The sequence below is a fragment of the Melospiza georgiana genome, chromosome 13, assembly GCF_028018845.1.
Source record: "Melospiza georgiana isolate bMelGeo1 chromosome 13, bMelGeo1.pri, whole genome shotgun sequence".
NCBI classification, from domain to species: domain Eukaryota; kingdom Metazoa; phylum Chordata; class Aves; order Passeriformes; family Passerellidae; genus Melospiza; species Melospiza georgiana.
The window spans coordinates 13981697-14003693 of record NC_080442.1 but is presented as its reverse complement, the minus strand read 5'-3'; the positions used below and the strand labels follow the sequence as shown (position 1 = coordinate 14003693).

Sequence of the window (21997 nt, the reverse complement as noted above, 5' to 3'; positions counted from 1 at the left end):
ACAGAATGAGAATTCTGTCAACACTGGGAATTTCTTTCTAGTGAGATCCCCTTGGTAATTTAGGTGTAACTTTAACCTTTTGATGCTTCTGCCTGTTGGCTGGAGACTCGTGTCAGATGCTTCTTGTGAGCTGCATAGGTGATTCAGGTCCCATGTTTTGAGCTGCAGAGCTCAAACTTTCCCTGGTGAGCAGCACTGCCCTGGAAGCCACAAACAGAGGGGCAGGTCTTGAAATGTGAGAAACTAAGAAAGCATTGGATGTTTTCCTTTCACCCCAGTCTCATCAGGGAGAAGTGAAACTCCTGCAAAGAAAAGGGACAGGTTTGGGGTGGTGTGAAGACAATGCTCCCCTGTCAGAGATGGCAGAATAAGATTAGGAAGACTGTCACAGGGGAGGAGTCAGAGATGGTTCAGACAGATCTGATCTAGTAGTTAGTTTAATCAATAGATTTGGATATGTAAAATATTTAATGAGTACAGATGGATTGGAGGGCAATATTCTATTTACTGTATTTAAGGTTAGAATGGGATACAAAGATGAGCACATAAAGTCACTCTATGTCTTGAATGGCATATGCATGCAAAGAAATGTCATTTACCAACATATCTCTGTCTGGTGTCAAGCAAGGGATCCCTCAGCCTTGAGGGGTAACCCTGGGAGCTGTTCCTATCAGTGCCACACATCCAGCTGCTGCAGAGGGAGAGTCCATCCAATGGCTGCAGATATAAATAGCTTAAAGTGTTTGATGGATATCACATTTTTGCTGTTAGTGCAGCTTTGGCTACTGATCCGCCCAGTCTTTAGCCAAAACAGTTTTTTTGTGTGTGTGTTTGGTGCTGAATTCCCACTGATGGCCTCACAAGAAAGGAATCCCTTCAGTTCACTCAAAACAAGAGGAACCATCCCTGGGCACCTCTGAAAGCTGCATGGCAGGAAAACTTCCATTGCCACTGACCATACCCAGGGGGAGGGAAAGGGCCTAACTAAAGAATGTCAGAAAGAGGGTCAAAAGACAGGACATGTTGCCACTTACCACACAGATTGTATGCACTCGCTCCAGGAGGGGTGGTTCTTGCTGCCTACAAATCTGTGCAGAGCTGCTTGTACCTGTATGATTCATTTCCACCATCTGTATTTGTGCCAAAATATACATAGATACCCATGATGGTGCATCCCTAGATGGAGAGACCAATAGACACAGACAGGTGGGGAGGCCTCCTTTTTCCATTCTGCCTTCTGGAGATCTTGGCATACTTCCTCTTTCATTTATTCACTGCTTTATTGACTATAGAACTGAAAAAATGGAAAAAAAATAAAGAAAAAACACTGACAGCACAGGAGAGCAGAGGAGAATCAATGAAATCAGACAGGAGAAACAAAATTAATGTGTTTTTTGCCCCTTCAGCAATTAATTCTCATTGCTTCTGATCAAAGGGTTCAGGGAAATCTAGTCCTGCCTCTCCATCTCTTTCTCACAGAACAGAATATCTCAGCTTCATTTTGAAAAGGGACTATTTTGATCCTGAAGGGGGTGAGTACTACAGAAAACATGTGAGGAAAAAGCAAAATTATTCTGCTCACCTTCCTCCATGCTTTTCAATGAGTATAAAAACTAAAGCATAGGACAGTTGTGTGCTTTGGTCCCTGTGGAACTGAGATTCAAATGTGGAAATCTGTCTTAAAAGATCACAGACACACTTTGAGAGAGAATTTTTTTTTCAATAAATTCCCCAAGAAGCTCTACACACAGTGCTTCCCAGTTTTTCCCCTCGTCCTATTGACATTGACACAGAAAGCTTAGACTTCAAGCTCTGTGTGCTAGAGGCTATAAAAGCCTAGATCTAGTCCAATTTCATCTGTCCCTGAACAGCTCAGGGAAGCTCTGAGTCTGATCTAAATTGTCCCTACCTTATGCTCTCCAACTCTGTTCTTCTTGTCATGTTTTATACACTTATTGACTTTTACAGAGCTTCCTGAGTCATTCTTCAAGGAAGATTGACTGATTTAAGGGGTTAGTCATCCTGCAGGTTAGTAAACATGACAGCTGGTTGAGGATTAACAGGAAATCATGAATAAAATCATTGGGATTGATAAGGGATTCTCAAGCAATTAAAGTTCTCTCACAGAGAGTCATATAGAAATACAGAGTGAAGGTCAGAGGAGGAGGGTGACCTTCTCCTTGCTGACAGCCACTGAGGCTCAGAATGCAGAGTTAATGTGGGTGGTTAGCAGCAAAGGGAGGCAATGCTGGAGAGCTGTGTGGGATCCTGGGCAGAGCTGTGTGGGACTGGAATTGCTGTGGGACCAGCAGGTCAGTGCGGGGCTATGACACCAGGGTGCTGTGAAGGTGCAGAACAGCATTAAAATAAATTGGCAGCCTGGGATGGGGATGCTGGTTGGTGCCAATGGTAGAGAAAATTGCAAGACCAGGCCAGGTAGCAGAAAAACCCTCCAATCCCTTCTTCAGGTAAGGGTTTGCTCATCTACTGCAGAGACGAGACTGAGAGAATGTCGCAGACAGCTTTTATAAAAAATCCTTTCCTTAGGATTTTTTCCTCTTGAGAAGCTGAGAGGCCTCAGGAACAAAATGTAAACATTGATTATCTGCTGCTGTGGAATGAACAGGTAGATCTGTGATTGGTCTCATGTTGCATATGTGTAATTAATGGCCAATCACAGCCCAGCTAACTCGGCTCTCTGTCTGAGCCACAAACCTTTGTTATTCATTCCTTTCTATTCTATTCTTAGCCAGCCTTCTGAGATGAAACTTTTTCTTCTATTCTTTTAGTATAGTTTTAATGTAATATATATCATAAAATAATAAATCAAGCCTTCTGAAATATGGAGTCAAATCCTCATCTCTTCCCTCATTCTGGGACCCCAGTGAACACAGTCACAACAGAAGACTTCAATTTAGGTGACTTCTTTCACCTTTCCAATGTCTCCATCTTCTTCATCACTGGGATTAAGGTTTGCTGCTCCTTCCTGTTTATTCCTTCCATGGTTTCTCTTCTTGCTGATTTTCTTCAGGCAGCATCTTCCCATTCTCTCACTTAACCTCTAGCTGCTTCTCCTGTCCTGTGAATCCCCACTGATGGATTTAAAGCTCCAGGTGTGAGAGGCTCTGGCACTTTGTTCAATGAAGTGGAAATGGATAGGAGCCCACCAGCTCTGGTACCAGGAGCCATCTGCTGTGAGCTGCAAGTGCTGATTGCTATTCAGAGAGCTGAGCTCCTGCCTTGCATATGCTACCTGCCCCCCAGTTGATTACTGAGCTCCTGACAGCTTTCAATGCCTGTCACAGCAAGGGATGTCAGGACCAGTCAGGAAAATTTAGGCTGGGTTGGTTTAAAGGGAGGGAGCCTGGGGTCTGCTGTGCCTTCATGTTTGCCCTGAGGGCCAGGGCAAGGAATGCAGGAGGTGAAGGGATGTGTTTTAGAAACTCAGAAGACTTTGTATTATATCACAAGCCCTTATAAACCTTACTTTTTTAAAATATTTTTTGTAATTTTCTTCCCCATGCAGTAAAGCCTTTAAACATTACCTGAATGTGACCTTTAAAATCTTGGAGCGACAGAAAAGAAGCCCCAACTGCTATTGCTCATGTTGGTGTTTTGCTAATTTTTAAATACTGTGGGTTTCCAGAATCACTTGATTCATGGCTTTCATTATACAGGTGTTTGTGGGAATACATTTAGAATTTAAAAGTAATTTCTCTGGCTGTGGCAGGACTGTACAGCCACAAGGTTTTTGAGTTGGTTGATCTCAGCAAGGTGTTCTCTCAGGACTGAAGTGCAGCACTGTGGTGAAGATTTTATGCTGTTGACTACTCTTACTTTATTCATCTTTTCTCATTCCTCAGGAGCTTTGGTAGTTTCAGGAAATCTTGTGGTGCTGCAACTGAAATTAGGTTTATTAGCACTTGGAAGGAGATACAGGCTTATGGTTTGGTTCATCTGGAGGGTTCCTGTTTCCAGACAGGACACTGTTGTGGGTTTTGTTTTGTTGGTTTTTTTTTTTTTTCAGATATTGTTTCAAGAACATAGGTCATGTTTAGCAAATAACATTTTAAAATAATAAAAAAAAGGAAAAAATTTATATTTTTTGAAACTGAGACCGTTAAGCCAGAATGAGCAGGTGTTGAAATCTGAGCTCAATCACTGAGTAGCCCCAATTACCAAACAGAAGGACTTTAATTGAGCATTTCTCTCCTTTTCAGAGTCCAACAGCCGCCGGGCAGTGAACAGAGGCTACCTGGGAGAATTGCTGAGGCTCTACCAGGACTGGCACCGCAATGATGTCTCCAACAACTACATTTACATCCGTAGGGGTCTCCTGCTCTGCCTGAAGTACATCACCAACATCCAGCTGGGCAGGGAGACTTTCCTTGGTTCCCGGGGAATGGAGATTCTCTTTACAAGTGTGCAGGTAAATGGTGCTTTTTGTGTTTAAATGAGGTGATTTGGTGGTTAGGGCTGGGTTCTGCATCCCACTGCAGGAAATTCCATTGTTATATAAATTCAGGATAGGACATATAAATGAAAAAAATGATTACATGAAGAGCTATTGACTTTTACACAGTTAGTACTTTAGAAAAGCTGAAATGTTTCAGTTTTAAACAAATCTTAATTCCTATGGGAATTCTAGTTCATGCTTTTAGTGCTTCTTTTCTCTTTCCCTGTGCATTCTGCTGCCTGCTTGGACATCTCCTGAAGAATAATGCAATATCTCTATAGAGGAATTGCTTAGGTCTTTTGTGAGATTTTCCTTTACAATAACCAGATAATTCCACTCAATTAGCCTTTTAAACAAAATGCTCATTTAGTCAAGCCTTTCCTAATGAGAAACATCCATCAACAGTTTTTCGGGAGGTTAAATTTTAATCTTGTGAAACGTTATTGAGAGAGAAAGATGCCCATGGTCCTGTGGATGGGATGCCTATAAGGTACAGAAAAGGCAGGCACAAAACAGTGAGAGTTTCCTCAGTCTCTCAGCTTCTCTTGCTTGCTTTGAACTTAGAGAAAATCACCTGTGTGATTCCCTAGGAGTGTTTCCATTGTCATTCTTACTGGCTATGCATTATCTCACTCTAGAACCATCAGAAAGAAAACCTGTCTCCATCCCCCTTAAAAAAAAACATCCATTGCCTTATGATTCAGTGTGTTTTTCTTCCCCTTCTCCATCACTGTCACGAAGGATCCTTCTGTGAGTCATTTCTTGCCAGCAGCCTATGGGAGAATTCTGGAATTTTCCCTTCACTTTCTTCATGAAGAATTCACCTTTTCCTCTAGGTAGGGTGAGGTGGCCAGAGCCAGCAGACCTCCCAAGGGATTGGCCTCTGTCAATGAGAAGTCCCTGCTCTGAAGAAACATGAATAGGGTGGATGGGAAGAGCTGCTGAGGGTGGATGGAAAGAAAGAGCTGCTGAGGGTGGATGCTCCCTCTCAAGAGCCTCCCACAGCCCATGAAGCTTTCTGAGCTAACACCTCCTGATAGCTCAGCCTGGAGCAGCTCCATGGCAAGTGCAACCGTGGGGTCACCTTGGGTGCACAAACAGGATATGGCATCCTAAGGCTCCAGTAAACGCTGAAAATGCTAATCCTTCCAAAGGTCAGAAGTGGAGCAGAAATGACAGCTTCAGGGGCCTCCAGTATGTTTTTTTTTTCCCAGTATGTGCTATTAGGGAGACCTTGGACAAGAAATAACCAAGGTTAATAGATTCAAAGCTCAATATTCTCTCACTGCTTCTTTGGGATATTGTCAGTCTTGCAGTGTCTCTCCAAGACATGAAGTGTTGGCAGGAGTCTGGCAGCCCTAGGAGATCTCACTCATGCTCTTCCCTATCTAACCTGAGGTAGAGGCTGCTGCTGCCACAAAAATCTTCATAATTTTCATGAGAGAAAGATGGGAAATCTTGTCTCCTGAGACAGACAACAGGCTGTAGCAAGAGGGAAAGAGTTGAAGACAGGACAAGACAACTCCTGATTTGGGAAGCAATGACTCTGTGTATGGACACTATTTTAGTGCCTTTAGGGAATGCACTGGCTCTGGTGATTAACCTGGACCAGACTCTGAGCAGCTAATGAGATTTTTAAGGTGTTAAAATCTGGGTAGAAAAGTTCTGCTGAAACTTCTTAAATTTTGTTTGTTTGGTTGGTTTTTGTTTTTCTTATATGCACATATCTGTTGAAATGAAAATAATTTTGCCAAGAAGGGTTTGTTTTAAACTCCAGTGGAAATTCTGTTTACAAGGCTAGTTTTCAATTGAAACCTCTCTGGCTGCCTATTGTCCGGGCTGATGGACAGATGAAATACCTGAGCTTTTAATAGCCCTTAAGCTTATTTCTTTACAGGAGGAGCCAATAGTTCAAAAACTGTCACCTCACATAGATTAGAAGTGACTGCTACTCAATTTGCAGAGAGTTTAGAGATATTTTAGGGGAATTTAGAGGTATTTTGAATTCTACTCCTACCCGGAATAAAAAATAATTATAGATAATGAAATCATTCATGGAAAGGAAGTACTTTCTGTTCCCATTCCCTTTTCCTAGCTGCACTTTAATTTTCCTGACAGTTAAATGGTATATTCACATTAGCATTGTCTGGTTTTGTGTGCAGTGACAGAGCTGCCTACTCTGAGACAAGAAAACAGGTTTCTGTGTGCTTTAGGAGATACTGCTGCATGGAACGTTATCTTGATAGTTTATCACTTTTCCATCTGGTTTTTAAGCTTGCCTTGTTCCCTTCAGCCTCCCCTACTACTGTAGGATAATATTATCCTATATTCCACTCTGTTTGCCAGTAGGAGCATCAATCAGCATCACTATCTTTTGTCTTACTGTCATATTGAAACCTCCTTTTTTTTTTTTTCCCCTATATATCACATGCCATTATATCTGTGCTATTTCAGATTCAGTGGAGAAAAGATTGTGTGGAGATTAAAAAGCAGATCTGAATCCAGGTTAGCCTCACATGAGTTTTTCTGGGCTAAGGATTTACTCTTCCCTCATTCACATTATCCCACCACAAAACAAATGGGACAGCTTACAGAGCAGTCTCCTGTCTGCCTCCCAGGTGTCAGTAAAAAGGGCTTTTCCAATACACTGATGTAATCATTTCCAGCCATTTGTAAACAGTGTTACCTCAGAATCTGAGAGCACTTTATGAGCAGTAATGAAAACAGTCCCACAAATTCCCTCTAAGGTATCTGAAGGCTTGTTTGCACTTGTGAGCTAATTTGCTGCACAGAAAAATGACTTCCAAATAGCATCACTGAGTAACTCCATCACTGAGTAACTCCACGTGTTGAAGTTCATTGTCTGGATGAACATGCCTTGGTCTTGACTATTTAAATTCACTTGGCAATGAATTAAGGAGGTTGTCCCAAGGCAGGCAATTAAACAGTCCTGCATTCACTGTTTGAGCAAAAACAGATCAGTTTTAGTAAACTAAACTAGTAGACTGTTGAGAATATTAGCTTGTTCCCACATGTAGACAAACTTTCCTAATCTTTCCCTTAATAACAAGCAAACAAAGGCAACCATATGAAGGAGTGAATAAATTGAAACAGAAATAGAAACCAGTTCTCCTTGGTGTTTGCTCTACCCATAATAAAAGTTTCCTCGGAGATGCTTTCATAATTTTCTTTTCTCTCCCCCTAGTTCCAAACAGCCAGAGAACCAGAAATACATATTAAAATTCTTGTAGTGAGTCTTGTAAGCATGTCAGCTTTAGATGATTTTTTCTAGCCTCCCTACAGGAATCCTGGTTAATCCCACTGAATCTTATAATGCCATTCAATCATACATGAGAAAACAGTAAAATCCTCCCCAACCAAAAGAACCCCAGTACAGCCATTTCCCTGTTCCTGGTTATAATAAAGTACTTTATCACAGAATCATTTAGATTGGAAAAGGCCTTTAAGATTGAATCCAGTCATTAACCCCGCATTCTCAAGTCCACCACTAAACAGTGTCACCTTTTGCTAGAAGGAGATGAGGTTAGTCAGGCAGAACCTGTGATCCAATGGTCATTTTATGGGTTTTTTTATTTACATTGTTTTGGCCCTCTGCTTGGTTCTGCTGAATGCTTGGATTGTCTGTTAGGTTTTTTTTTTTTTGTCCAGCCCAAATGCTGACTATGGGCTGTCAGGCAATGACATGAAGCATCTGTTCTCCCCTCTTGGATGTTCCATTTTATCTCTACCTCAGGGATGAGAAATCATGAAATGGTAGTAGAAGGTATTGCAATAGTTCTCTTTTGCCTTGTAGCATATTCATGATGCTTATTTAAGTTGCATTCCCGTTCTGATGAGCTCAGTCTTAGTTCCAAACCACTGAAGAAAACATGCTGAGAGGCAGAGTGAAAATTGTGAATTTGGGTAGAATTCTGCACTTATGACTCACTCTGATGGAGGCTGTGCTTTGGGTGTGCTGCATTTGGGCAAATCCAAGGGGCTGGGTTTTCTGAGAATCGCACCTATTGGTTTTAATCAACTTTACCTTTGTGCAGCATTATAATTCCTTTATCCAAACTCCCTAACTCTGTTCTATTGAAGACATACACTGTGATGTATGAAGACATACATCATTTCTATGATGTCTCAGGGGGTCTTTCTTCAGTTCTGTGGGGATTTTGGTTTGTTTTCTTTGCAACAAAAGTCTGAGGAGCTCACTTGCACAACAGTACAACAAAAATACAAACTATTCTGTGTCTTCAAAGTCCACCTGGGCTCTAAAAAAATCTTTACATGTCTATTTCCTCCTCTGGATTATAGCAAAAGAAATTCTGGCATACTGGAGTTGTTAATCATTTTATGATTAGGTAATATATAGTGATCTTTCAGAATAGCTCTCGGGCCTAATGATTTAACCACAGAGAACAGAGTACAGTGAGGGAGTGTATTCTCTCTGAGAAGACATTGTGTACCCTGAATACACTGAAATAGTGGTGTTAACTCTGTTAGTTTATCTCTGTGAGTTTTGGCATGATTCTGGGTGTAGTTGTGCTGAAGCTGCAGACGCACAGATTTTGGCATGTTTTGGCAGCCAAGACATACACATGACAAGACTTTTTCAAGAGTAAACCTGTAAGTTTTGTAGGACTGGAAAACCAAGATTATGATGTTTTGCTGCAGTTTATGGGTGTGAATCCTGGGTGGTGAAGGGAATTATGTTCACACCAGAAGAGGGGCTGTTGTAAAAGACTATTCTTAATGTAATTCTCCTTTGTTTCCTAGGACTGTTTATCTTGTAAAAATCTGGACCCTATCATAACTACTGCGACTCACATTCTGAGAAAGTGCTATCCCAAGGAGCATCTGCCTGTGGTGACTGTAAGGAGTTCCTATTCCTTCCCTCTTCCTGGGAATGCCAGTGCTGAACCTCCATGTGAGGGATCTGAAGGTAAATAACTAAAGGGTGGAGTTCAGAAGGAGGAAGAGGAGCACGGCATGAGAATTAAGTGTGGGATCTGGGAAAGGGAGACTTGGCATAATCCTGAGGTTTACAGTTAAAATTAATGTGATAACCTACGGTGTCACTCAGTAGGGAAAAAATACTCCTAGATCTTCTTGAAGCTGCAGGGGTCTGTTTGGAGAATAAATGAGAGAAGATGTAAAGGAGCAAAGAAAAGGGAAAAAATTATTCTATTATCCAAAAAATAAAGGAGCAGAGTGGGTATAGCAGAGGCTGGAATGCCATTGCTCCTCAGTAGCAGATAGAGATGTAATTGTGCCTGTGCATTGGCTGCTTGGGGGGTAAAAACTGCCCTGCAGCTTTTTCAGTAAAGAATGGCAAGAATTATTATCCTTTTCCCTTTCTAAAGTAAAAGCGGGCAGCAGTCAGGCTGCATGAGTAAAAGATGGGAGCTCTTGCTGGAAAGCAGCGCTCAAGCACAGGCAGCACAGCCACTCTGCAGAGAAGGCTCCATGACACACAGAAGCAATTTTTGCTGCGTTCAATTTTGTGTGGAAGATGCTGAAATACTGTAACAATCATAGCAGTAAAACACCCTAATCTAGATAATACAGATTAAGAGCATCCTGTAATATCATTGCAGCCAAGCAGAAAATCTCTGTATTGCTTTGTAAAATGAGTTGGATCCATATCATGGGGACATTTGTCATGGTTTTGAAAGGCAGCGCTTGAGTCCAAGAGAACAGAGCTTTAAAACCTGGGTGAATTAGTGCCAAATTCATTTATATGAGATTAACAAATGGGATTTGCTTTAATCAGGGTTGTGGTGGGTTGTGGACTGTGTGGCACACATAGAAGAATTTACATGTATTTCTCTTTGGGGTATGAGAGGGATATTGTGTTGAACACCTTTGTCTCTGTCTCCTTCCTACTTCTGCAGGTGACAGTGAAAGTGAAGGAGAGGAAGAGGATGAAAAAGACTGGGATAATGAGGATGTGGAGAGTAAAGAGGAAGTAGGTGTACAAGCCATAGCTCCCATAATTATCTGCATACTGGAAAATAAAACTTATTGTTGTCACCCTTTGACACCCTGAAAGACTGTCTAAGCAGAGAATGTAGATGTTCATGTGGTCCCACGTGAACCCACTACATGGATAATGGGAGGATACTTGAAAAAAGGAAAGGAGAATGCACTGACTTTCACTAAAAAGTGCCCTGCATTTATTCTATTCATTGTCATGCTTGTCACCCAGGGTGGAGGGGGTTTGATGACTCCTCTGCTCCTGCACAGACTCTGCCCAGAATCACATCCACAGTCAGGGATAAATGGTGGATCTTTGATCCGCCCGGCATATGCCAGGAAAATGGCACTTAGGGGAAATTGATTTATCATCCAGGAAAGGCTAACCCTCTCTTTTTTCCCATATCAGAGCATATTTGGGCTGTGCAGCTACCCTGAGGAAAAGGCTAGTTCTTTTAAGCCACAGCTGGTGCATTTGAACCTATATTCCTTCTTTATTTGCTGCTGCACACAGACAAATAATACAATGAATTATTCAATACTTCTCTGAATTCTCCCTTAGCACTCTCCCTTCAGTGGCCTAACTGGCAAAAAAAAAAAAAACCTTCTACCAGCTGATGATGAGGGTGCAAACTTTTCTGTTGTGAAAATACAAACTAGCTCATATGCAAATGTGAAGTAGTGGATGCTGCTAATAAGTCTTATCCACATAAAGTAGCTTGGGAAAGCAAATTAAAGAAATGAAGTTGCAAATATGGTCTAATTAGAAATGATTGAGACTTCTGTGAAAGGGAGTTCTCATTACTTGCCCTGTCTTTTTCTCCTCAAATATTAAACTGATGTTACCCAGTAAAAAAAGGAAGTTAAACCCCCCACACATTATCTGAGTGTCCTAACTTGCCCCTGTCTGGATGTTTTTATCTGACTATTAGAGCTCGTCAAGATGCTCATTAGGAATAAGGCTCATAATGGATTTATCTCCTTCTTTAATTAGTTATTCATTCAGTAACAGCTCCTCTATGCTTCTGAACTATTTCATTATTCATAAGGATTTACCAAGTAGATGTAAGCAGTTTTGGGGTTGCCTTTTTTTTTTTTTTTTTTTGCCCAAGAGCTTATTCTGCATATGAGTTTTAAATACTGTTTGTCTGGTTTGCTGGTCATATATCTCCTGTAAAAAACCTTGCTAAAGGGAAAGCAAGCAGGGAATGGATAATGAACTTTCAGCTTATCCTTTTTTTTTTTTTTTTTTTGGTTTAAGATCTTTTGCAAAATGTTTGCTGGTATTGATGTGACTTGTAAACATTTTCACAGCAACATAACACATATCCATGCATGCTAGCAGCACCAACCAAACTGAAACTTGGCTCTACCCTTCCATCAGGAGCTGTTTAGAGCTCTGTGAAAATAAAAATCACCACATCAACCATCTATTCTTTTCCATCCAAAATTTGAAGCTTCTTATGCATCAGTATGCTCTCAGTGGCAAATCCTTTTCAACTGAGCTCATGTTTCTGGCAGGTCCTCACTGCCTTTTCATCTCTGCCCAAAAACTCTTCAGAGTCTGCTTTGTGACCCAAGTGTGGCTCAGGGTTTGAAATGCCATGGGCACTGGTGCATTCAGGCAGTTTTACATTTTTTTCTTTTTATAACAGCTTTGGAAATGAATCTATTTGTCAGGAGCAAATAATTTCTTTGATGGCATTTGGTGGGACACAGACTTGTTGAATTATTTGAATAATGCTGTAATGTAATGCCCAGTCATCAAGGCCATGTCTCCATCCTTTCCTCTTGCTCCAACTTTTCCTGGTGTTTTTGTTTGTTTGTTTGTTTTATTTTGGAGGTTTTTGGGGTTTTTATAATGTAATAGCTGAATGCTTGACACAGTTTGGCTTTGGTTCTCACCTCTGATATGGGTGAGGCTGCACATTAATGCACAGCAGCCTTTGACTGTGAAAGTTCCAGACACTGTTTTTATCCTCAATTCACTGATGGCTGAGATCATCTCATGGGGCAGGTGTAATACACGTGCTTTTCTAATTCTGCTTTTGTAGGATTGTGACTTGGAGACAGATGTGAATAAATTGAGGTCAAGGCCTGTGCTTGACAGGCCAGAACAAGAGCTTGAAAAATATGAAGCTCTGTGTGCAGAACTTTTCACGAATTTTCAGGTATGGTTGTAGTGCAGTTTCCTTTATTTGTGAATATTCCATAATTTAAGAAATACTTGAAAGGGGCCATTGACAAGAGCTAGACAAGGCTATTTCAAAAGTGAACCTGTAAGTCTTACAGGACTAGAAAGCCAAAGATTATGACTTTTTGCAGGAGTTCATTGGTGTGAATCATGAGTGAAAAAGGAATGATGTTTGATGCACATTTGTCTGGGTGTAGATTAAGTAAGCACTGTTGAATCAATTGCCACATGAGAAATCTGTCAGATAATTTGTATCCTTGCTGGCAATTTCAACAGCAATATCAAAATCAGAATGAGATGTGAAAAGTAAATACTGTCAACTAGTGGTTTGAAGGAAGAGGAGATTGCACTGCCGCTGAATGAAATGAACAGTTCAAATAATTTTTTTTCCAGTGATGCTTGGGACAAAAAAGGAGAAAAGGAATATTGCACTTATTACAAGTTTTGGAATTTAGAAGATTCGAAAACCCTGTTTCAAATATGAATCTGAAAAAGATCTCTGAGTTAATCTCTGTATCTCCTGTACACCGAATATTGTGATACTGATTATGACCATAAGTAGCCAAATGGGATTAAATCTTACTCCTGCATGAAGGTGGGGGTGGAATTTTGCATGACAGATTGGCCACCTTAACCCTCCTGTAACATTTATAGTTAAAAAAAATGCCTTGCAAAATATCTTCCCTTCTTTGTTTGAATTATTTTTTTTGGTTGAGTCATCTGCGCAAATCATTTCCAATCAGATCCTTTTGGTTTCTGAGGATTTCTGTAGAAACAGCTTTGTGGATAGAGAAATGCTGGCAGGTGGTCCATGCACTGATTTTGCTCTGACTGTTTTATTGGTTGAGTACAGTTTTGGGAGATGTGTAAATATTTCCTCTTTTTCCCCTTGAAAGGTTTCCTCTGGAAGGAGGCACAATCTGTCTGTAGTTTCTTTCAATTTCTTCTGCTTTTTAAATTTAAAGGAGCTTGAATTTGAGTCTGAGGAAAAGAAGAGCTTGGAGGACAGGACTGAGAGTCTTCCCTCTGCTCCCTCTCATTTCATTCCAAGTGCTACTTCTGTGAAGCATCCAAACTGCAGATGGAGAAACCAAAGTGTCACAGAGACGGGACCAGATCCAGGAGAACAGGATTTCAAAGTCCCATTGCAGAGCTGGAGAAAGAAGGAGGAATGCATATGGGATAAGAATGATGAAAACAGAGACATTGCTGGAAAAGCCCGGGATAAAGAATTCTGTGAGGAGGGAGATCCAGCCAGGAGTCATGTGTTTGCTTTGTGCTCTGTCCTAAAAGATTCTGCTTGGTACAAAAAGGTGTTTTACCCTCACTGTGAGGCCTCGATCGATCCTAGTCCTGAAGGGAGGCTGGAGAGCTCCGATCTGGTTAGAAACCTTCTGGAGAAACACCGAATGGATATCCCATTCCACAGCCCTTGTTTCTATGCAGCCAGGGCCCAATGTGTGAAGTCCATCCCAGGCTACAGAGAGCTGGCATTCCCGGATTTCTGGGGTCACCAGCCACCTCCTTACAGCAAGCCCGTGCTGGAGCGCAGGCATGGGCTCCAAAGGTGATGGTGCTTTAAACTGGGGACCAAGCTTGAGAGCTCCTGGGCTCAAAACTGGCTTATGTAGGTTCTGAACAGCTCTGAACACCTTAGGAATTTATTGAACTAATTATTTTGCTACCCAATTATGTGCCTCAACTGATAGATAAATTCATCAATAATGGGAAGCTTAGATGGGAATCTAAGCTGGGTTGTGAATCTATGACCTTATTAGGACACAAATGAGAACAAGTCCATTTTAGAGATGGAGAAGCCTCTGTGTCCTTGTGAGATATGTTTTTACCTTCAATCTTACTCTTTATTCAGCCACTTTACTGCTTGCACCCTGATTCTTCCAGGGAAAATCCTATCTGTCCTTTCAGAAAGGATGTTTCATTATTTAGGTGCTCAGATGAGTGGGGAGCTGTGTTTTGAAAATGTGCTGAGAGATAAAGCTCTTAATTACAGTTTTTTGCCTTGACCTAGGCCTATATGCAATGACTTTATATTTCTTTTTAGTGGTGTAGGGGATTATTAACAGGCAGCAAAGATGGTGGGTTCTCTGCTAAACTTTAGAGTTGATCAACTAATGTAATTTGTTAAAACCACTGATTTCTGACTGCTAGGAGAATTACTCTTTCTGCAGTAAATATATGAGCTAGAAATCTTGTTTAGAGCGAAAATCACTCTACCATCTTCTTGCACTGTTGCTCGAAATGCTCTGCTTTTATGGCTACAACAACATGTGTAACTGTATGGCTGAAGTGGGACTAATCATATCATGCTTCAAGGCATAACATGATTGCTTCAAAGGTTAGGAAGAAAATCTGGTATTCTACATTTGATCATCTTCAGGGATCAGAGAAGCTCTGTTTAATAATGAGTAGAAATCAGCTTGACTTGCAGTCAATATTCACTTTGAGTCAGACTAGTAGGTTTGTAAGTAATGGTAGATATTTCCTCACAGGGTAAGACTGGCTGCTTGGGGGTTGGCATTGACTGGGAAGAACTGAGGATAAATCAAATTTGACACAATCCAGTAGTGAATAAATAATCCTCCAGAATCAGTCATTTAACCCAAAAGGCAACTTGTAATGGGGATGGAGCAGAAGTGTTCTCACGATGGGAAAAAAATGTTCACCTGGAATTACCACATGGAAGCCCTTTCCAGTCCTTAAAAAGAATTTCCTACAAGAAATTCTCTATATTTCTTCTTTCTCTATACTGATACTCTATATCAATATTTCTCACACTGTCACTACAATTTTCTGATTTGCTGCTTTCTTTTTCCCAGAGACAAAGTCCTTGATGATGTTCGCCGCCTAATCCAGCCGGGGGATGTGATAGGAAGAACTGTGTTTGATTTAGATGATCCCAGGTGGGTCCCTTAAATTGAGTGCTGCAACCAGGGGCACTGTCAGTGCTGTCACTGAGCTCAGTTTACTTGATCAGCTCTGATAAAGGCAAAGTAGCAGGAGGTAAAGGCCTAACAGAGAAAATATCCAGGAGGGGTAGATTGTTTCTAGGTGACTCCAGGGAAAGGATTTGTTGTGGAAGCCACTGGAGCAGGAAATCATCAGAACTTTTTGACAGAACAAGAAAATCCATACATCAAAGGGACTGTGGGTTGTCCCTGGATCTGTCTGTATTGCATGCAGTGATTTGGAACAGAGGTGAAGATCAGTGCTGGGAACTGTAGGGACAAATCCATCTTCTCCACCCCCTGTGGCAGAATTTCCCATGGAGTGTCTGCACAGCCAGTGCCACAGGCTGTAGATGTACCCTGTTTCATGAGTGTGACACACACAGCACTTCAAAAGCACCCCTCAAAACATCTGGCCTTGTGAAAGCTTAAAGCACTCAGCTATGGTCTGTGAGAAGGTGTAGCACTGGGCAGTGGAGAGGGTCCCAAGTTTAAAGAAATTGCATTCAGAGGAAGGATAGGTGACTTGGAGAACATTCTTTGGAGCAGAAAAGAGGTGAGAGTTTGAGGAAGAAGAAAGTTATGAAGTTGCTTAGGATTAATTTAAGGGTTTCTAAGCAGTTGGAGAAAGAAACTCTACAGATGGAGGAGTAAATATAGAATAGTTGTATAAAGTGGCCTTCTGAAATTAATTAAATAATAGGAATAGTCCAGTGGGAAAGTAACTGGAATAAAGAAAGCAAACAGGAACAGTGACAAAAGAGAGTATTGGGAAAAGGGAAGATATGATTTAGAATTACTAAGCAAGAGTAGAGGAAAGCTGCATTGGGTAGGAAGGTCATGGATTTGCTCACCTCCTCTCTCTTTGCAGGGTCTTGATTATTAAAAAAATATTAAAGCAAATTTTAGCATATAGAAGGTGCTGGGGCAGGCTTGTCTTTGAAGCAATCAGCTACAGGTGTCCTTGCTCTGCTTTCCAGCAGTCTGTCAAGCCCAGCTGCTCCCGGCTGCCTGACGTTTTTCTCCAAGTTTGAGTCGGGAAACCTTCGGAAGGCGATCCAAGTGCGTGAGTAAGTAGCCCTGCACAGTGTCCCAGCGTGGGATGGTGGCCTTCTCCTGTGGTGAAGGTGGCTCTGCAAAGGGTCAGCCAGGGAAGCAGGCTAGAATGATGTGGAGCTTGTTATGCCTTCTAACACTTGGATGTCACAGAAGGAACATGATTAAGAAAACAGAGCTCAAAATGTTTTGACTATTATACTGTGAGTATTTAATGGTGTTTGATGGTGATGCTCACAAAGTATCAATCAATTTGACTGCATAGCCTGCTGTCAGCATGTTCAGTGGCAGACAGGGGGTGTTCACGGCCACTGCTTTTATTATTTTCCTTCACAGGTTTGAGTATGACCTCATGATGAATGCAGATGTGAACAGCAGCCAGCACCACCAGTGGTTCTACTTCGAGGTCCATGACATGAAGCCGGCGGTTCCCTATCGCTTCAACATCATCAATTGTGAGAAGCTCAACAGCCAGTTTAATTATGGTATGAGCCTTTGGGGAATTGGGGCAGCCTTCTCTTCACAAGAATATCTTTTTAGTGCCATAAAGGTTTCAGACTCTCTGTGTCTATAAGGGAGACTGTAAATTCAATCTGCCCAGATGTCCACTGAAAAAGTCACTTTAGATTTGTCAAGGAGACTTTGTCTATCCTCAGGAGGACTGAGGAGGAAACTGAATATTGAGACCTGGGAGAGGATTTGCTGGGGAAAATAAACATCACTGTTGTGTTTATAGACCAGAACTGAAGAAGAATGGCACTAGGGTTGGGAGAGCTGGTGGGGAAAGGCAATCTGTTGGAACTGAATGAGCAGCACAGGATTCAAAAGTACTTCTGAGATTTAAATAAATGTGATAATCCTCAAACAAACATTCACAGTTCTTTGGTTTTATCTAGTAAGACATCTTTGGACCTACTGAAATTTCTGTTAATATTAATGATGATAAAAAATTCTGTTCCTTGCTGTCCTGTCATGGTTCAGGAGGAAGGCAGAATTGTTCAGAAACGGGCTGGGCAAATCCCATCTTTCAATGCCCATTTTAGAAAGAAATTATTTCTTGTGCAAGGAGACTGTGGATTGAATTCTTAGCTGGCATGGGCTGGGGGTTTTCTTCTTTCTTGGTTTGTTTCCATGGAGCTCTGTTAATTTACACCAGCTCAAGACCTGGCTCAGAATGTTTAATAAGATCACAACATTAGACTTTGCATTCCTCTGAAGCCCTGTGGCTACAGCCTCTAGCATCACCAGGATAACTCTCTGAGGATCAATGTACCTATAACAAACAGCCTGAGGAGCTGGGATCACTTGTGTGTGTGAAACTGGCTGGGTGAGTGCCATGATAAATTAAAAGGCATTCACTCTTTAACCCAAAGGGCTGAAGTTCAAGTATTCATACAGACCCCAATTGAATGTTTTTGGTCATCTTATACTGCTTACCTGAATTATCAGACAATTCAGTGTGGTCTGTGTGGTAGGAGCCTGAAAATGAAGGATGTTGATGTCCTATTTTAAACTACAATGCAATTGTTGATGTAGCCCCTATCCCTTCACTCCTGTAGCCAGAGATTCTGGCTATTATTGGTGGAAGGTTGTCATCTGCTCGTTTGGCTGTTGTCAGCATTTATAATCTAATTTTGTGTACCTGAAACTGCACATGACTCACATGTTCAAGCATGCAATGAATAATATATTTGGAAGAGAAATGTGAAAATACCATCTGGACTAAGGAGGGAGGCTAAGCCATGGCTTGCTTTTGGATGGCTTGTTTGTGGGGTTGGCTATCAGCAATTCCTCTGTGGGTTCTTTCTGCTGCTCTGAGCAGGCAGCGAAACTCCAGCTTTTCTGGCTTGGCTGAGCAAGGCTCACTGCCCCAGCCAGCACATGCAGAGCATTTGCACAGAGCAGTGGTAAGAGATGCTGTTTATTTGTCACATTCCCTCTGCACCTTCCTGGGCTAATGCCCGCACTCCGAGACAAAAAGCCTGCAGTTGTGATGTAGTGCCAAAGTGCCCTGGGTGGCAACTCTTTGCAGCTCCTGGTTACTTGTCTGGTTTGATTTTTCCCATTTGCTCTTGGTTAGATGGCACTGTGTGACTTTCAAATCAGCAGAAAGGATTTTTTAATGAAATAGTTGTGGCCAGGAGCAGAGCGAGACAGGAGGCACAACCTCCACCTCTCTCCTTCCCCCTCTTTCACTAACTCACTCTGCCAATCTGGGAGATTTCATCAGAACCCTGATTTCAGTTTGTTTTCTAAAACTGAACATTTCCACAGGGGAAATAAAAAGGAAAAACTGATTTTTTTTTTTTCCCATTAGAATGAGATGGCAGATTAGTAGCAGCCATTGCTCTGAGACAGTTTTGTGTGTGAGTCTGTGATGGTGTTCACAGGGGTCTTAGGATGAGGGAAGAGATGTAGATCTGACTCCATATTTCAGAAGGCTTGATTTATTGTTCAAAGATATATATTACATTAAAACTACACTAAAAGAATAGAAGAAAAGGTTTCATCTTATAAGGCTAGCTAAGCTAAGAATAGAAAAGAATGATTCAACAAAGGTTTGTGGCTCGGACAGAGAGCGAGCCAGCTGGACTGTGACTGGCCATTAATTCCAAACATCCACATAAGACCAATCACAGATGCACCTGTTGCATTCCACAGCAGCAGATAATCATTTTGTCCCTGAGGCCTCTCAAGTTCTCAGGAAGAAAAAATCCTAAGGAAAGATTTTTAATGAAAATATGTCTGCGACATGAGTCCTTTGGACTCAGAAGGGCAGGAGAGGAGCTGGCATTCAGGATATCAAGAGCCCTGCAGACACTGAGCCCCACATCCCTTCCCTGATCACCTGGCCAGGGCTGTGTCTCTCAGAATTTGTGGTGACCATGTCCTGGTACCAAATACAGAATTGCCTCTTGTACATAACTCACAGCACTGGTTCAGAAAACATCATTATAGAGGCTGCTCCAGGCTGTGGTGAATTAGTGCTGCCCCACAGCACAGCCCATGGGGAGCTGGAAAGGCATTGCTGATGATACTTCTGGGCTCCAACAGTGCTGGAGAATTTAACAGAGAAACCCAAAGCAAGAAGGGAACTGAATAGCTGTTAATGGAAATGTGTCATCAGTATTAATGATTTTCAAGCATCACCTCCCCTCAGCACAAGAACAGCCAAGAGAAGGCTCAGGGGGCAACTTATCAACATGCAAAAATACTTGGGGGGGGGCATTTTTCTCTTTTTTAAATGTGCTGTTGCAGAAGTGGTGCCAGCATCATTGCTGGGCTCACCTGTGGCTGTGCTGGGTCCTCTGGAGCTGCTGACAGGAGCCTCCCTGCAGCCCCTGGCCAGGGACCCCTGTGCAGAGAGCTCTGCTGGCGAGGGCAGCATCCTCACCCTGCCCTAAAGAGCAGGCAGGTGTGTGCAGCCAAGGAAATTGATGCCAAAACTCCCTGAAGGTGGGCTGGCTTCATGGAGCTGTGAGTAATGGATGTGCAACTCAGATCAGAGAAAGCCTTGCCCCTCAGGGCATGGTAATATTTGGGAGGTCAGGAAGATGTCATCATCTGGGATAATGCAAAATAAAGATGGGTGCTATTGTTATCAGCATTTATGATGCTTAGGTGTTATTTAGCACTAACAGTAAGTTTAAAACCTTGTAGTTTTGCTTGCTGATTTTGGAGGGCAGGGTTCCTGATGCACCACAGATCTCTGATGCTATGGTAGGATTAAGAGTTCAATAATAGTGCAGCCAAGCATAAAATATTAGACTAACCAAATTACTGATCTTGTTGATGCCTTGATTCATATTATTTTCTTTCCCTTCCTCTGTTTGTAAACAAAATGGTTTGCAAAGGCCAGAAGAATAATTTATTTTTTAATAAACTCCATTCAGCTCATTTCTTCTGGAGGGACTTTTTGTACAGACATGGCTGTCTCCGAACAACACACAGGGCTTTGGGGGAATGTATTTACTGTGCATAAACTATCAGCAGAGAGAGCACAGACAAAATAATGATGCTGCTTCTTTAGCTTTTTCCTTCCCACTCCTGTGTTTTCCAGCCAGGGATGTCACATCACCTGAACCTGTCCTGTTTTTCTGTAGGTATGCAGCTGGTCATGTACTCTGTGAGGGAAGCTCTCCAGGGCAGGCCCCGCTGGACTCGGGCAGGCCAGGAGATCTGCTACTACAAGTAAGTGCACCTTTGGTGGGTCATTTGTGCCTTCCTTTTGGTGCATCATTTGTGCCTTCCTTTCCCTGCTGTTTGGCTCCTGTTAACTGCACTGATGCCATGAGCCACCAGTGCCTCCTGTTTCAGGTGACTGTAAATTGGGGCTGGCTCAATGTGTTGTGTGCTTTCACCCTCAGACAACAGCCACGAGTGAGATTTGCTATTAGATGCCAGGGAATGTGCAGAATTCCCTTGTCCAGAAGGAAAGGAGAAGTGGAATAGTTGTTTTTTCCCCAGGCTGGGAAGGGAAGAGCTGGATAGGATCATTGTTTTTCTGTTGCACACTCGGACTTGTGTAAGAGATGTAGGAGCGGAGGAGCCAAAGAATGGGTCAAATATACAACAGTGTAAAGAAATCCTGACTAGCTCAGAGCTGATATTTGTTCAAGTTGCCCGTTTCAGGCTGCTTTTGCAGTGTGCCAGAGCCTCAGAAGTTGTCCCAATTTCTCTTGGAATTTTTTTTTTCAGGGGAGGACATTATCACAGATTATCCTCTCTCAGCCTAGCATCTGCCTACAGCAATTTGAGTAGCTATTTTCTTTTGTTTCAAGTACTCTTTGCTGACCTTCATGCACCTGACCTTAATCTTTTCTACCTCAAGAGCTCACATATGTGGTTCAGTGGTTTCCCTTTCCATGCCTGTAATCTCTGGCTGCTCTGAGTATGGGCAGACTTTTCATGCTGGATACCATTGCAGTGGCTTCCCATATCATTAGCAAGGCAGCTATTGTGCAGTGATTAAACAGCAGCTGACTTCCAAGATTAAGCCATGATTGTGCAATTAAGCCTGTAATCAGATTCTTGTTCAGAATATATGAGAGAATTGTTTTATTGATTTGGAATATTCTGTGTTTTCTAGCTGTACATTGAATTATATGTCAACATAATCATCTAGGATAAGTACTTGTTGTCTCCCATTTACTGTGTGTTCCTGGTTCTCACATATTTTCGTACACACAAGAACGTGCGTCCACACATAAATACATTTTCACCTCTACTGAAACTTTAATCTTTTCTTTCAGTGATTATAAAAGAGATTCTCAGTCATTAGAAGTCATAGGAGGGAGGGAATGTGAGACTAGTGTAGTTGGGGCTGCTCAGGCTTTGTCTCAC

At 41.9% G+C, this 21997-nt stretch overlaps 1 protein-coding gene across 1 annotated transcript in view; it reads left to right on the top strand.

The window, feature by feature from the left end:
- The window catches only part of AGBL1 (AGBL carboxypeptidase 1), a 246550-nt gene that overhangs the window by 29305 nt on the left and 195248 nt on the right, over positions 1-21997 (top strand). Inside the window, exons 6-14 of the mRNA XM_058033641.1 lie at positions 4221-4429; positions 9239-9404; positions 10357-10430; positions 12493-12609; positions 13598-14199; positions 15470-15553; positions 16582-16668; positions 16991-17139; positions 20758-20845. Of these exons, the coding sequence (XP_057889624.1) occupies positions 4221-4429; positions 9239-9404; positions 10357-10430; positions 12493-12609; positions 13598-14199; positions 15470-15553; positions 16582-16668; positions 16991-17139; positions 20758-20845 (1576 nt within the window). The remainder of the gene's footprint in view (positions 1-4220; positions 4430-9238; positions 9405-10356; positions 10431-12492; positions 12610-13597; positions 14200-15469; positions 15554-16581; positions 16669-16990; positions 17140-20757; positions 20846-21997) is intronic.